Source organism: Rhinopithecus bieti, unplaced genomic scaffold, assembly GCF_001698545.2.
Source record: "Rhinopithecus bieti isolate Rb0 unplaced genomic scaffold, ASM169854v2 scaffold_20175, whole genome shotgun sequence".
Lineage (NCBI taxonomy): Eukaryota > Metazoa > Chordata > Mammalia > Primates > Cercopithecidae > Rhinopithecus > Rhinopithecus bieti.
The window spans coordinates 1,621,145-1,636,878 of NW_016809984.1; the positions used below are offsets into that span (position 1 = coordinate 1,621,145).

General features: G+C 40.7%; 2 protein-coding genes across 6 annotated transcripts in view; both read left to right on the top strand.

Annotated features, from left to right (window-relative positions):
- Positions 1-9,143, top strand: part of MGAM (maltase-glucoamylase) — a 116,364-nt gene extending 107,221 nt beyond the window's left edge. For all 5 annotated transcript variants that reach the window (XM_017891075.1, XM_017891076.1, XM_017891079.1 and 2 more), the window contains 5 exons: positions 1,939-2,063; positions 3,129-3,217; positions 4,980-5,029; positions 5,620-5,790; positions 8,215-9,143. In XM_017891075.1, the coding sequence (XP_017746564.1) occupies positions 1,939-2,063; positions 3,129-3,217; positions 4,980-5,029; positions 5,620-5,790; positions 8,215-8,292 (513 nt within the window). In that variant the 3' untranslated portion in view covers positions 8,293-9,143. The remainder of the gene's footprint in view (positions 1-1,938; positions 2,064-3,128; positions 3,218-4,979; positions 5,030-5,619; positions 5,791-8,214) is intronic.
- Positions 9,144-14,111: 4,968 nt separating this feature from the next.
- The window catches only part of MGAM2 (maltase-glucoamylase 2 (putative)), a 107,540-nt gene continuing 105,917 nt past the window's right edge, over positions 14,112-15,734 (top strand). The window contains exon 1 of the mRNA XM_017891086.1: positions 14,112-14,161. The gene's annotated coding sequence lies outside the window, so the exon portion shown is untranslated. The remainder of the gene's footprint in view (positions 14,162-15,734) is intronic.

The following is a 15,734-nucleotide window of genomic DNA, read 5'->3' on the forward strand; positions in this document are numbered from 1 at the left end:
GCCCAGGCTGGAGTGCAGTGGCCGGATCTCGGCTCACTGCAAGCTCCGCCTCCCGGGTTCCCGCCATTCTCCCGCCTCAGCCTCCGAGTAGCTGGGACTACAGGCGCCCACCACCTCGCCCGGCTAGTTTTTTGTATTTTTAGTAGAGACGGGGTTTCACCGTGTTAGCCAGGAGGGTCTCGATCTCCTGACCTCGTGATCCACCCGCCTCGGCCTCCCAAAGTGCTGGGATTACAGGCTTGAGCCACCGCGCCCGGCTATTGACTACATTTTGTAAAGGCAGATGCTAGCCAACATTTGAGACTGTGTTGCAAACTATAGGTTTTATTTTTAATGTTTATGTATTTGCCTGCTGTAAGTTCGTAAGCATAGAGTTTGTCTCTGTCTTTTTATTAAATATCTCCTTCCATAGCATAGATGCTCAAAGAAGGGCGATGCACATAATTACCTAGGGTAAACAAGTGATCAGGCAATGTGCAAAACACACACAGAGGTGTGGCACCCAACCCTTGTGAGTCTGAGCAGCGCAAGTGCCTTTAGAAATGAGGCAGCAATGAAGAGCTCCTTGCCGCATAGTTTCATTGCTAGTATGATTCCCAAAGACTCAGCTGGGAAGCCAGGGTCTTCCAGGGCAGCTCTGGGGAGGTGGTCTCTTGCTGAGAGCCTGACAAGTCAGACCCTGATTCTTGGGGTAGAATCAAAGAAGGCATTTCCTCGGTCTCTAATGAGGCCTTTCTTCTGACTTTTGAGAACATAGTTGAGGGCTGGCAATACAGCAAAAGGGTGCAAACAGGGTTACAAGAAGCAGAGCATGTGCTGGCCCCTTTCATCCAAGGGGATTGCAGTGAGATTAGGTGAAAACTGGAGAAGGATGTGCAATTTTGTTCCTTCTCTTCTCAGTCCACTGGAGCCCAAATCCTCCCCACTGCTCTAGACTCCCCTTCCTGTTGCTAGTCTAGATCTGCCTTTAGGGTGGTAACATGTTAAGGCTCTGCTATGTGCTTCCCAGCCATGCCTTCCCTAGGAAGAGTGGCCAGCTTTCTTTAAGTGAGACTGGCCTTTATCCTGAGTGTGCATGTTGAGTCTCTCATTCAGTAACAGAAGATGTCTTTGGTTGAAGAGGGAAAGACAAAAGAAATCATGGTGCAAGCTGTTTAGAAAAAGCTGAAATTTTGATGTTTAATTAAAATGAAGATGAATTTTATAGTTAGGATTAATGAAGAAGTGTCACCTTAATTAATCTTCCCAATTTTGGGCACCTATTACTCGTTCTAGAGCACAAGCTGGCAAACTATGGCCTACAACCAAATCTGATTGTTAGCTGATTTGCAAATAAAGTTTTATTGGAACACAGCCATGCATATTTGTTTACATATTGTCAACAATAATTGCTTCTTACCTGTAAAGTAGAAGCTCTCAAATGAGAGGATTTTGCCTACCAGGTGACATTTGGCAATGCCTGGAGATATTTTTTGTTGTCACAACAGGGTGAGGAGGAGATGCTGCTGACATCTGAGGATTCTGCTGAGTATCAAAAGGCACAGATAGCCCCATCACCAGAGAATTGTCTGGCCCCAAATCTCAATCGTGCTGAGACTGAAAAGCCCTGCTCTAGTTGAGAACATGTAGGATGGAAGGATAGTCCCTTAGGTTAGGTTTCTGATTCAGATGAGAGAGTAGCACCTCTTTCTGTCACACATCAGGCAGATGTAGTTTGTACGGTGGAAGCAAAGGCATAGACCCTAACAAGATATGATAGCAACCTTGTGCGATTTCATGCAGCACTGGGTGAATGCAGAATGGGTAATGGCAGGTATGTGGCGAAGGGTGATGAGCAGGCATAAGTTCAGAGGGGAGGATGAGATGTCTGGCAGGATGCATTGTTCAGGGAGCGGCCTGTTTTCTCCTTCATCATCTCTTACCTTCTTCTGCCCACAGGGTGTGGATATTAATGCAAGAGGAGAGTGGAAGACCTTGCCAGCCCCTCTTGACCACATTAATCTTCATGTCCGTGGGGGCTACATCCTGCCCTGGCAAGAGCCTGCACTGAACACCCACTTAAGGTGAATGACAGGACTCAGGTTTTCTTTTACATGTCAGTTAGCTGAACAATCTGTAATGAAGTCCACCAAAATGTAAGCATCACTCTCAAACCCACATGCAATTTTACTCAACACTTGTTTTTTCTTTGTGCTTGTTTGTACTTTAACCTTTTTCAGACTCTACCCTCTTCGACTAATTACTAACAGCTCTTTTGTGTCTAAGGGAGTGAGATGATAGGTCTAAGAGTGTCATCTTTCAATCTCACGATTGAAATGGAAGTCAAAATAGGAGCAGCCATGATTCATAATAGTTTTAGTACACTATTGGGTCTAATTGAAGCTTTCCTAAGAAAACTATTGCTGAAAAATTATTTATTCCTCTACAAGATGTTAAAATTCTAGATCAAAGTCTATGTATCAATTAACCATAAGTAACATCCAGTGAGTGCTTGCCCTGTGCCTAGAGCTATATGAATATGGGCATTTCCATGTGGAAATTATTTTTTCTTAGCAAAAGGAAAACATAAATTCTGTGAGATTAGTCGTGTTACCACCATTTATTTCATACATGAGCAAAAAGGCTAAGTGATTTGCTCAGAGTCACACAGCTAGTAAGTACATGAACGTGGACTAAAATTCACATCTCTCTGGTATCAATACTAAAATTCTTAGACTCCCTATTCATTTGATTCCAAAGATTTAAATAAAAATGAAGAACTTAAGACATTTGAAAGTAGAACTGCCTCCACATGTTTTGGATATTAGGTCACGAAAACAGAAAGATTTCAGCATCAGGATTTTCCTTTCAAAAGGTAAAGAAAGAACCCAGTTCATTTGGTTGTCATTACTTTAAGAGCCTTAAAGGAGAATCCTCTTGATTCATTCACTAATTCATTTGTTCATGATATGAAGTCATATAGCCAGATGGAGACAGAATTAGAACTAAGTCACAAGTCTCTTGAATTCTAGTATGCAGTTTTTATCCCCCAAAGCACTTCCCTTTGCTGCTTTATGTTTGTATATAAACTCTTGGTGTGTGGCTGTGGCTTTGCTTTTAGCTAATGCCTCTCTCCTACCTCACTGCAGCCGCCAGAAGTTCATGGGCTTCAAAATTGCCTTGGATGATGAGGGAACTGCTGAGGGCTGGCTCTTCTGGGATGATGGGCAAAGCATTGGTGAGTAGGGGTCACCTGGGATTCATGCTGATGGCACTGACTACATTCCTGGATTATCTTACAGGCCTGCTTTCACCTTTTTCCTGGTAAAACAATGTTGCATTTTAAAATATAATCATTTGTTAATTCAAGGTTGTAATCCACATTGGACGTGATCTTTATTCCTCATGTAAATGAAGCTCAGTTCTGAGTCACCTCCCATTATGCAACTGTTGTAGTCCACTATAGAAGGTAGCAATATGGGAGCCATGGGGAAAGTTTATCTGTAGCCAGCTGAGATAAAATTTCAGAGGATTTATGGTCAAGGACACATTGCCTAATTACATGGTTTACTCTCCCAGTAAGAGGGGTAATACCTCTATCAATTGTATTTTTTATGGGATATTTTCTATTAGGAGTTTATAGGAATTGGTAAACGCTCAGGAGGATTGCTCAAGAAATTATTAGCTATTTCTAGACAAGTGCTGTCCCACAGAACTTTCTGCAGTGATGGCAATGTTCTATATCTTCTGCTGTTCAATATTGTATCTACTAGGCATATGTGGCTATCGAGCACTTGAAATGTGTGACAAGTGCATCTGAAGAACTGAATTTTTAATTTTATTCAATCTTAACAAGCTTAAGTTTAAACAGTTACATTTTACTAGTGACTACTCTCTTAGCACAGTTGTAAGGGATAGCCAGTGGCAACTGACTGAGTAGTGAGTCATTTAGAAAGGCGCCAGCATGACTGGGCTCAGTGGCTCATGCCTGTAATCCCAGCACTTTGAGAGGCCAAGGCGGCCAGATCACCTGAGTTTGGGAGTTCGAGACCAGCCTCACCAACATGGAGAAACCCCATTTCTACTAAAAATACAAAAAAAAATTAGCCAGGTGTGGTGGCACATGCCTGTAATCCCAGCTACTAGGGAGGCTGAGGTAGGAGAATTGCTTGTACCTGGGAGGCAGAGGTTGCAGTGAGCCGAGATCACACCATTGCACTCCAGCCCGGGCAACAAGAGTGAGGCTCCATCTCAGGAAAAAAAAAAAAAAAAAAGAAAGAAAGAAAAGAGAAAGAAAAAGAAAGGGGCCAGCACACAGGGAAGAGTGTGACAGCCACGAGGGCAGGGTGTAGGATGGGAATACTTGAAACCAAACTGTTGAGTAGTTCACGTTCACTGGCTGTGCTGAACTCCATATTCTTCCTGGGCCTGTGGCACACATTTAGTATAAAGGACAAAGAAGCCTTTTCTTTGATCATCTTTGTTCTCTGGAGATCACATTTTTAAATTTGCCTAATACCTCAAGATAAACCCACCAAGACACCAGTGTCGGTGTTTATGTATGTATGTGCATATAAATGTGTGTGCAGACATGTGTACACACAGCAAAAGAAACCTGGAAATTCTGAGCTGATTAGGAAGATGCTGGGAATAGTAGACCACAAGGAAGAAAAGTGACTTAAAAATGGTGTCAGGAAACTGTGTTATATGAAGTGACTCTGTCACACAGATGCATCTATACACATTCATTTCAAACATTTTGTGCAAACTGAGTATGGGGGCAGGGTTTGATTAGTCTCCATAAAGAGGACTTACATTTTCAAATAGAACACTCAAAAGACAGAAAATAAAAACGAAGATAAGCCTTACTCCCTCAACAAGTAACTTGGAAGTCTACTTCTCCAAGACAAGTAGAAAATTAGAAGAGCATTTACATATTCTATAGCATAGAGTTCTACAGCACAGGCCCAGGCCATGTTTATCTTGTTGTTTGTTTGCAGATACCTATGGGAAAGGACTCTATTACTTGGCCAACTTTTCTGCCAGCCAGGTGAGTGTGACTGATATGAAGTGAGAATAGGATTCCACTGGTTTAGGAGGATGCTGAATATCATAAGGGCATAAAATACCACCTAGAAATTCTTCATTGCTCATGTTGCTAATTCACATTCTTCTACTTCTCTAGACTTCTGGTGGAAATTTACTATGCTCCCAGGAGGCTTTCTGCTATTAAACCTATCCTCATCTCATCAGTAATGATCATTATTCCAGTTTACCATGTTACAGATGGATGGGCTGTTTCTGTTATCTAGCCCTTGTTCCTAAGTTACCTTGGAATGGTCTGCACATTTTGTGATTCCTCCACCTGTAGAATATAAGTATCTTGACAGTTGAGACTTTTGTCTCCTGTAGAGTTCAGGGCAGTGCAAAAGACCCTGCAGCTCTTTGTCAATGCAAAGTGGATGGGAGTTGGCAATAGGAGACAGAGTGATGAAATCATGATTTCTGTGATCCAAAGACACAAGATGGTGACTCTGAAGCTGTCTTACTTTATGATCTACATTTGTGCCTAAAAAGAGGTTAGAAAAAATGTGAACTAATTCTGCTATTATCTTTTTTTTTAATTCTCCAATTCGACAGAATACGATGCAAAGCCATATAATTTTCAACAATTACATCACTGATACAAATCCTTTGAAACTGGGCTACATTGAAATCTGGGGAGTGGGCAGTGTCCCCATTACCAGTGTCAGCATATCTGTGAGCGGCATGGCCATAACACCATCCTTCAACAATTACCCCACGACACAGGTTTGTGACCGGTGAAAAGTGCAAATGGTATTTTCCACCCTTAATATGCCTAGTGCAGTGCCTGACTGCTTCCCTTCCAAATGATGCCCTCTCCTACCAGGCCCTCCAGGAATCCCTGAGTTTTCAGTGTGTTAGGAATGGACCACATGGAGATGAATGAAAAATCATGGTTTATCATCATTTGGAATCCATGGCCTGGATTCTTACTTTCCATGTTTGTCTCCTTGTCTGCAAACCTATGTAAAACTTTGTCTTGACTCCCTCACCTCTGCCTCAGAGATCAACTTTCCAAATAGGTTGAACTATCATATTTTATCAAATATGATACCAAATATATCAAATATGCTTCATTATTTCATGTGCCACAAAGAAAGAAAAAGGGATGACAAAACTATGATAGAATGCTTCCTTATCACTCAATTTTTTTTTTTTTTTTTCTTTTTTTTTTTTTTTGAGGCGGAGTCTCGATTGTTCGCCCTGGACTGGAGTGCAGTGGGCGTGATCTCAGGCTCACTGCAGGAGCATCCGCCTCCCAGGTGGTGTTCACACCATTCTCTTTGCCTCAGCCTTCCCAAGTAGCTATGGCTTCAGGCCCCACCACCACGCCTGGCTAATTTTTTGAATTTTTAGTAGAAACAGGTTTTCACCATGTTAGCCAGGATGGTCTCGATCTCCTGACATTGTGATCTGCCTGCCTCGGCCTCCAAAAGTGCTGTGATTACAGGTGTGAGCCACCGTGCCCAGCCTCAAATTTTTATAATAAACTTATAGAAGGTTGTTGAAACTTCTTTAGACATAAATTTTTAGCTATATGTTTCATTTCTGTAAGTGATAATATGGAGGAAAATGTTGAGTGGAGAGACATTGCTGATTCTGCCTCAAAGTAATTTAGAAGAGGTAGACCCTAAATGTGAAGAAGCACTAGAAATAGCTTAACCAATTTGTATCATATTTAAATTGTACTATTTAAATTTGTATTAAACTTTTTTTATTATTTAAATAGTTTATTGTATTTATTATTATTTTGAAGAAAAATATGTGTTAGTAAGATATTTCCTCTGTACCGCAAAAGGTGTTGGTGATTCAGCACTTTATAAAAATCCTTCCACTAGTGTCTATGAAGTTTTTTCCCAAGCCACTGACACACTTTATATACATTTTTATCCTAGTGCTTTCTTGATCTTACTAACTATTCCTTCCTGTAATAATCCTTAAATGTTTTCAGCCCATCTATTCATAACACAGTAATAGCAATGAAGCTTACGCGGGCACAGACAATAATGATTATGCCATGAGTGCTGCCTGGCTCACAGTATTCTATGGTTATTGATTACAAGACACACTCTGGTCACATGAAAAATCTCTACCTTGGGATTAATGCAGTGTAGTGGTTCTGACACTTATTATCCCGATTTTTTCCTGAACTTTTTTTCTTTCATAATCCTTCCTGATGATTAAACCTGAAACAAAAGTTTTCTTTCAGTTTTGCATTTTTTACATTTACTTCCTCATACTTGTGGTTTTCTTGTCAACAACTTCCCCAACTATACCTTAAAGGACTTTGCCCAATCCTGCTGCTGACCAGCTCATGGACAGACATGCAAGCTGATGAGGGCACATGCAGTGAAACCTTCTTGACAGCATCTGCCTAGGAAGAAGCAGGAATAGTGGACTCTTGCTGGGCAAACACTGGGGTGAATAGAGGAATAGGAGAAGGAGGAAACAGAAGGATGGTGCCAAGGAAAATCAGCACCTCTGTAGAATGGAAAAGAGGGCGTTCTCTCCAGTTTGTGCAGTTGTTTCTCTTCAGTGGTTGCATATTGAACTTTTTTTTTTTCTTTTTTTGTTTTTGTTTTTACATTGAATCTCACTCTATTGCCCAGGCTGAAGTACAGTGGTGCAATCTTAGCTCAGTGCAGTCTCCACCTCCTGGGTTCAAGTGATTCTCCTGCCTCAGCCTCCCGAGTAGCTGGGATTACAAGCACCCACCACCACGCCTGGCTAACTTTTGTATTTTTAGTAGAGCCGGGGTTTTACCATGTTGGCCAGGCTGGTCTCAAACTCCTGACCTCAAATGATCCAACTGCCTGGGCCTCCCAGAGTGCTGGGATTACCGGTGTGAGCCACCGCACCTGGCCCATCTCTACCATTTAATATTTTGAATGGTAAACATAAAATATTAAGACATAATATAAATAAATCTTGAATTAGTTAAAGGCCCATCTCTACCATTGAATATTCTTTGTACTCTAAAAAATTAGAAAACACTTTTCTCATCTGAAACTTTGAGGGCAATCTTTTAACTAGACAATACAATATAGAAGTATTAGGGGGTTATTTGGACCATATACTTGCACCTAATTTATTTGCATGCTGTAAATTTCAATGCCAGATGCCCAATTCTTTTCCTTTGGTTTCTAACAGGTATTAAGCATCGATGTGACTGACAGAAACATCAGTGTACATAATTTTACTTCATTGACATGGAGAAGCACTCCGTGAATTTTTAGAGCAAGATTCTAACTATGAACAACTTTGAAACTACTTATACTTCATACTCATAAAAATTATTGTGTTTTGCTAATTGGTTCATACCCACTGTTGGTGAAATATTTTTGTTAATTTTGTTATATGTTTTGTGTGTGAACCCTAAAGGTTAAATGTTAGCCCTGTGGGATGGGCAGTTAGGGAGGTGTGGAAAATCTATGCATTACCTGAATGTCTCTGTGTGGTTAGTATGGTAGTGATTGTTCCTCATATGACATTGACTGAAGATGAACCGGGTCCATGATGAAGTGTATGTATGTCCATGTGTGTAATCATGGAATGGACCCCATTCTCTTGTTAAACACACAAGAAAAAACTTTCCGTGACAGTTCCAGGTCTTGAAGCTAATCAGCATCTCAAGAAAGTATCCAGAAAGAATATCTGCTAGTTGATTATAGGCAGCAGGGGGAATAATACACCTAATTGGTTATTGGTGGGGGGAGCATGATAAGCAAAGAACAGGCAAACACAAGGAAAGATCAGAGGAAACAGAAGATGATAGTAAAAGTGATCATAGTAAGAGCATAATGTAAAATTATCAACAGCCTCATGGGGAGGAAAAAGGAAGAGTCAACTCAGCTGAGACAAGAGGGTCTTGCGAAATCTTTAGCATAAAGGGCTAGTGGTGAGATTGAGATCTGAGCAGGCAAAGCTGAAAAGAGAGTTTGGAGGTTAAAAATAATTTATTTTGCAGTAGTGTGCTTTGAAGTGTGTACATCTTATTTCTAATGTATATAACCACATTTCACATAAAAATATGCAATTTATATGCCGGATAAAAATAAAACAAGTGAATTTGCAAGTAATTTTGAATTTTGTGCTATTTTGAACATGAGTAATCTCTGTTTGGGGTTAAGGTTGTTGTTTAGCAAACTCTTCTGAGTTTGTCTTTCTGGTTCTCTTTGGCATCACAGAACCTGCAGCCAAATCCACCAATAGGATGATAACCTTTATAATTGTCTTTTTCTTACATCTCTGCAAGGAGTCTTTTATAAGATGTAGGTTTGTGGAAGGGTCTATTGATTACTATTTTAATCATCATAGTAATTGCTAAATTTAGGAAAATACCAACTCCCTTAAAAATAGGGATTGCAACCCTCTTGCTTAAAATTCTATAGGGTTAAAATTTGAGATAAGGAAATTATATATTAATGTTCAACAGGAATATTAACTTTTAATATTACCTGAAAATGAGTTGAAAATGAATGTGTTTGGAATGAGTGAGTCTACTTCCCTGTGTTTTCTTCTTTTCTTACGACCAGGAAGTCATTCATTCTCCCTGCACACTCGTGTGTCAGCACCTGCATAAGGCTAGAGGCAAACAATATTGTTAAATCATGTAATTATCACAATAAGGGGTGTTTGGATGAGGGCCTGAGCTAACTAGAAAACTGGTGAAATACCGAAAACTGGCCATGAGAATCCTTTGATCAAAAATGTGGGAAACTTGTCAACTCTAACAAACTCAGGAAGGTCACAATGATGAAAACATTATTTACTTGATATTTAAGAAATATTTAATGTTACCATCAAGGATCTATTGGTGGAATTTGGCTCTGGCTGCCACAAAGTGCTTAAAGAGAAGCATTCTGACTACATAATTCTGACGGCCGAGGCCCTAGTGAGGCCAGTGGGGTTTTGGAGCATGTGAAGTGTCAGGGACCCCACTGACAGCCTAGTGAAACCTACGGAATTCCTCCTCACAACATTGTTTTTAAATGCATCAAGCAAAATGCATGCTATTTCAAAGAAAACTTACATTACAAGATACTTATCCAAATATTAAAGAAAAATTGATATAGTAACCCATGAGATGTGTTTTTTTCATTATCAAATTAAATGAAAAGATCCAACAGTGGAAGTAACAATGCCATAATTTCAATGTAATGATCAACATCAACAATATTTTGAGATATCCACTAAAATATCATAATGTAATGTGGAAAGATCTGTGATTCCATTTTTGACAAATTCATGCTCTGTGAAAACTACTGTGCTCTGTTGTCTACATTCATAACCTAACAAAATGCTAAATTTCAGCCAGAAATGTATGAAAAAGAGATATCGGCTGGAACCAATATGGCTTGCCGGAGTTAACGCAGAGAGAGCTTGCTGATGTCACAGCCTGAATTTCCACCATGGTTTCATACTAACTGCCTCCCAAATTTGCACATGGGACCCATGATGAGGCCTGAAGAGATAACTGTGCATGCCTGAGGACTTTCTAGATCTCCCCTTTCTTTCACCAATCACCAGCTAATCACAGCATCCATCCCCTAAGCCTTTTCTGATAAAAATACTTCCTTAAAGCCAGCACAGGAAGACAGGTTTGAGCTGGACTCTGTCTCCTGTGAGTCGACTTGCAATAAAAGCCTTTTCTTCAAAACCCTTTGTCAGAGTATTGGCTTCTAGCACATTGAAGAGTGAGACCACACTCTGAGAACCACCTCTCATGGAACCATATCCATTTATGGCCATCCCAGAGCAGCCCCTACAACATGGACTTATGCTTACAACTCCTGCCCAGCTATTCAGGAAGAGGCTGGGGGCCTTCCTTTTCCACATATGCTCTGTTCTTCGGATCATATAATTTTACTTTCTTTCTTCATAGGTGTGCCAAAATAAAAAATAACACTCTCAAACTCTTTCACTTAAATAGGAAGACATCTATTCCTTTCTTATTAATGTTATAACGTTAAATGTCATATATACCTACAAAGATAAGGTTTTTTTGGCCATGGCAGATGTCATCAAGATCTCAACAATATTTCTTTGTTCTTGTCATAGCAGCAGAGTCATTGAGAGTTTTGCACCTGGCCTTGAAGAATGGTGTTTTGGAGGTTAGGGGTGACTCATATTACAAGTTTCTGATCTGATGATTCCAACCAGCAGCTTGCTTTGACAACTGTTTGAGTTCCACCAAGAGGTAACTTTACTGTGCCTTGTTACCGATAGACAACTGGAAGATGTCAGGTCACGTGCCTGTCTCTACCCTTCAAAGTGGCTCTGTTATTTTTCTCGTTGGTCAACACCAGTGTGGTGATCCAATATCTTCCAGGTAGTTAGCAAGAAGGGATGGTGAAGGTAGCTATTTTCTGCACTTTAGGAAACAGGTTATAGATTAGCTGGGATTGTTGGTTACCACCATTACATAAACGAAGTCACAAATGTGCACAGCATGTGGGGAGTTAAAGGTAAAATATCACACAAAGAATAGAAAGATCTTATGTAGCAATAAATCTCCCTTCTTGATCTTGCCAGGATGTCTTCCCAATTTGAAATGAGATCTTGGTATGTTTCCCCTGTAACAAAGGCCACCTTGTACTGGGGCAAATGAAAAGCTGCATATGTCATTCCAGGAGTTCATAAATGCAGAAACCTAGTCTCTCTCTCTCTCTCTCTCTCTCTCTCTCTCTCTCTCTCTGTGTGTGTGTGTATGTGTGTGTGTGTGTGTGCATATGTGTGGTTTTCCATATACTGAGCATTTGAAGCAAACACAAAGGATTCACTGCTATGAACACTGTTATTTACAGTTCTTAGGTGCCACCAAAAGAGCCCTCTCTACCCTCATATATTACTGGCAGGAATGGGGATGTAAAATGGTGCTGCCACATTAGAAAGCAGTTTTGTAGTCCTTCAGAAAGTTAAAGACTTATCACATGACCTGTGATTCCACTCCTGGGTATATACCAAGCAGAATTTTAAAAAAACCATGCTGGCTCATAGCACCATTGTTCATAACAGGCAAAAAGTATCAACAACCTAGATGTATATCAACTGATAGATGGATAAACCAAATGTGGTCTATCCATGCAGGGGATACTATCCAGACATGGAAAGGAACAAACACTGATACCTGAAATGGCATTGATGAACTTGGAAAATATTATGCCAAGTAAAAGAAGCCAGACACAGATGGCCACATATTGTATGACTGCATTTATATGAAATGTTCAAAATAGGCAAATCCATAAGGACAGAAAGTAGGTTAGTGGCTGCAGAAATGGGGGGAGATGGGGACGGAGAGTGACCACTAATTGTTTTTTGGGGTGTGACAAAATATTCTGGAATTAGATAGTGGTGACTGTTTCAGAATTTTGTAATTTTTTTTTTTTTTTAAACACTGAATTGTGTACTTTAAAAGAGTGAATCTTATGGCTTGGAAATTATATGTCAATTAAAAAATCCACTTTAGCTAGCTTAAGAAAACTTTTAAAAAGATATTGGTGACTCATTGAAACTCCAGTAGGACTAGAGAGTCAGGTTTGTAGGCCATGTGTCTAGGGACAAGCCCCAGGTTACCCTGTAGGGGTTTCTACTGCCACTGCCCTGAGCACATATCTGGCAGCTTGCAACCTCAAATACTGAGCATAGGATGCCCCTAGGTCTTTTGTCCCTGCTGCCTCTGAAACGAGCTATCTTTCCAACATCCTGGGTTTTACATGGTACCTCCTTATCTACACCTTCTTCTGGATGTAAGTCACTCAAGGGAATATCTCATTCCCAAAGCTCCAGTCACTTGCCTCTACCATGGGTGAAAGAGAGGCTGCGAAAGAGAATTTCCAGCTGTTTCTTTGGGGAGGCAGGATTTGGAGAAAAATTCCTTAAGTTGATTTAAGTAAGAGGTATTTTTTTTTCTTTTTCTTTTTAAGGATCCTTTGTTTATAATTTTTCTTTCAACTTTTATTTTAGATTCAGGGTCTACGATTCAGGGTGCATATACAGGTTTGTTTCAAGGGTATATTGTGTGATGCTGAGGTTTGGGGTTTGATTGAACCTGTCACCTAGGTAGTGAGTAGATAGTGTTTCAACCCTTGTCTCCCTCTCCACCTCCCCCATCTTATCAAGAAGTTTTGAAAGATGCTGAGCCATGAAAGAACATGACAAATATCCACTAGAGGCGTCTTCCCACTTTAGGTGTGTATACTTTCTTTCTTTTTTATTTTTATTTTTTGAAATGGAGTTTTGCTCTCGTTGCCCAGGCTGGAGTGCAATGGGGCAATCTCAGCTCACTGCAACCTCCGCCTCCCGAGTTCAAGCGATTCTCCTGCCTCAGCCTCCTGGGTAGCTGGGATTGCAGCCGCCTGCCATCACACCTAGCTGTAGAGACAGGGTTTCACCACATTGGCCAGGCTGGTCTCGAACTCCTGACCTCAGGTGATCTACCTGCCTTGGCCTCCCAAAGTGCTGGGATTACAGGTGTGAGCCACTGCGCCTGGACAGATTTGCATAATTTCTACCTTAACGGTACTTCACTATTTAGAATAATTGGTGGAAAGGGTCATTCGAATTAATGAAAAGCTGAGTTATACCAAGAGAACTCTGGAGGGTGAAAATGGAGCAAAGAACAAAGTGATGAACTGAGAGCTAATCCATCTTTCACTTACTTATTAAATAAATAGCTATATCTTTAAAAAGAACTATGGATATTGGGCAGAGTGCTAAGCACAGGAGATACAACAGTGAAGAAGACAGACAAGACCCTAGCTCTTGAGCCCTTTAGGCTACATGTACAGATGAGGAAGCATAACTTGACAATCAAAGTAATCAGATATGAATAGGGATACAGAGGAGGGACAATGATTAGAAAAAACACCACCTTCCCCTTTTATTAACAAAAGGAGCTTTCATTCTATGTCACATGGAGAGCAAGGGTTCTTTTATGGTCTATTGGAATATGCACTCCCCTCCTCCAGTTACTGTCAACTTTATAGGGCAATAAATTAATCGTGGCAGAAGCTGGCTACCTCGGCCCATTTACCTTTGCTCAGTGCTTCCTATGAATCGCTGAGGGAGACACACAGCACAGAAAAAAGGTGATGCGGTGAGTACGCTTCTGCATGCAAGCAGTGCTTTGAACAAGGGCGGGGGGGGTCCCTTTCTCTTTGTGTGATTTTCTGTCTGCTGCTCTGTTAAGTGATCTGGATGCCCATGTTTTTCTCCTGGACTTAATATTTTCTTCCTTTTCCAAAAAAGATGAGGAGTGAGGATGAGACAGTTGATGGAGAGGAGAGATGTGTGTGTGTGTGTGTGTGTGTGCACGCGTGTGTGTTGTCTGTGTTTGGAGGACAAGTTCGGGGAAGTCTGGTGTGAGATCCTCCTCTCTCACTGGGAGAAATTAAGGACAGAGGAAACAGATGGGATCCTTCTGGAAACTATCTCAAGATAGCATGGATTTGGAGGAAGGTGAATTCCTCCCAGCTTTGGGCAGGAAGGGTTTCTAAGGCGGGAAGAATTTCTACCTTTAGGAACCCCCATCCTGTCCTCTGTCTGAATGGCAATAGCTCCTAAGGCAGGAAAATACCTAGGGTTATTCCCAGCGTTCCTCAACTTCCTGAGCTAAGGTGCTGGACCTGTTCCCTCAGGAGGATTGAGGAGCTGTGGAGTGGGTCCCTGCTGCTGATTTTTACAGGCTAGAAAGAAAAAGTCTCCCTGTGGAGAGAAATAATACTTGGAGAAAGAGACCAATTGATGAATAATGCGTTTGCTGTGGTATTGAGTTGTGGGCTGTATGTGTAAGAAATGAAGTTTGATACCATAGCTCTCTTGGGGTAGGTCCTTCATTCTTTCACTACCTGAAATTCCACCATTGGAGACTGATCCTCTAAGTCTTTAAGCTCTGGAGCCTAGGACACACTGTGGAGAGAGTATTCAAGTACTATTTTAAAAAGTAGCGGCTCTTAGTGTTTGTCTCAGTTTCACCACTAACCGTGACTAGACAAAATTCCTTAATATTCATCTGTAAAATGGAAATCATGATATCTGTCTGATCAGCTTCAATGCAGGGACTTTATGAGAATACAGCAATACAATATGTATTTTATGGGGATTAGAGTATGTCTTTTAAATAATTTAGACTAAAAGAGAGACAACTGATTAATTTAGGTAAATGGTAAAGAATAGTTAATAAACCCCAATTCTAATCCCAAACCTCAAGTCTCCAAGGGCTAAGGGTTCTTCCTAAAGGCCTGTTGTCAAATTACCTGTAGATCCTAGTTCCTTACCTCTATTTCAATATTAAACTGCTTCCTTTATGGAATTATTACACATTAACCTAAAGGTTACTGTAATTAAAAATTGAAGCTATATACCTATATAAAATATTTGTAGAAATGGTCATGGCATTGGGGAGGAGTTGAGAAGAGCAGGGATACAGGGAAATGTAAAGTAAGAGGAGATGCAAAATAAACATAAAAACAAGAGAGAGAACATTCTTTGTCCCTGTTGACTTATATTTAATAGCTTGTTGCTGCATAAGTGCTGGTTTAGTATGGTGGGAATATGGGGAGAGGAGAGGCTGAGCAGCTGGGTTTAGGAGGTGCCATGAAGACCTTTGATCACAAAGCTAAAGGGTTTTTGGTTTATTCAGAGATCCACTAAAAGCTTGAACATAGGAG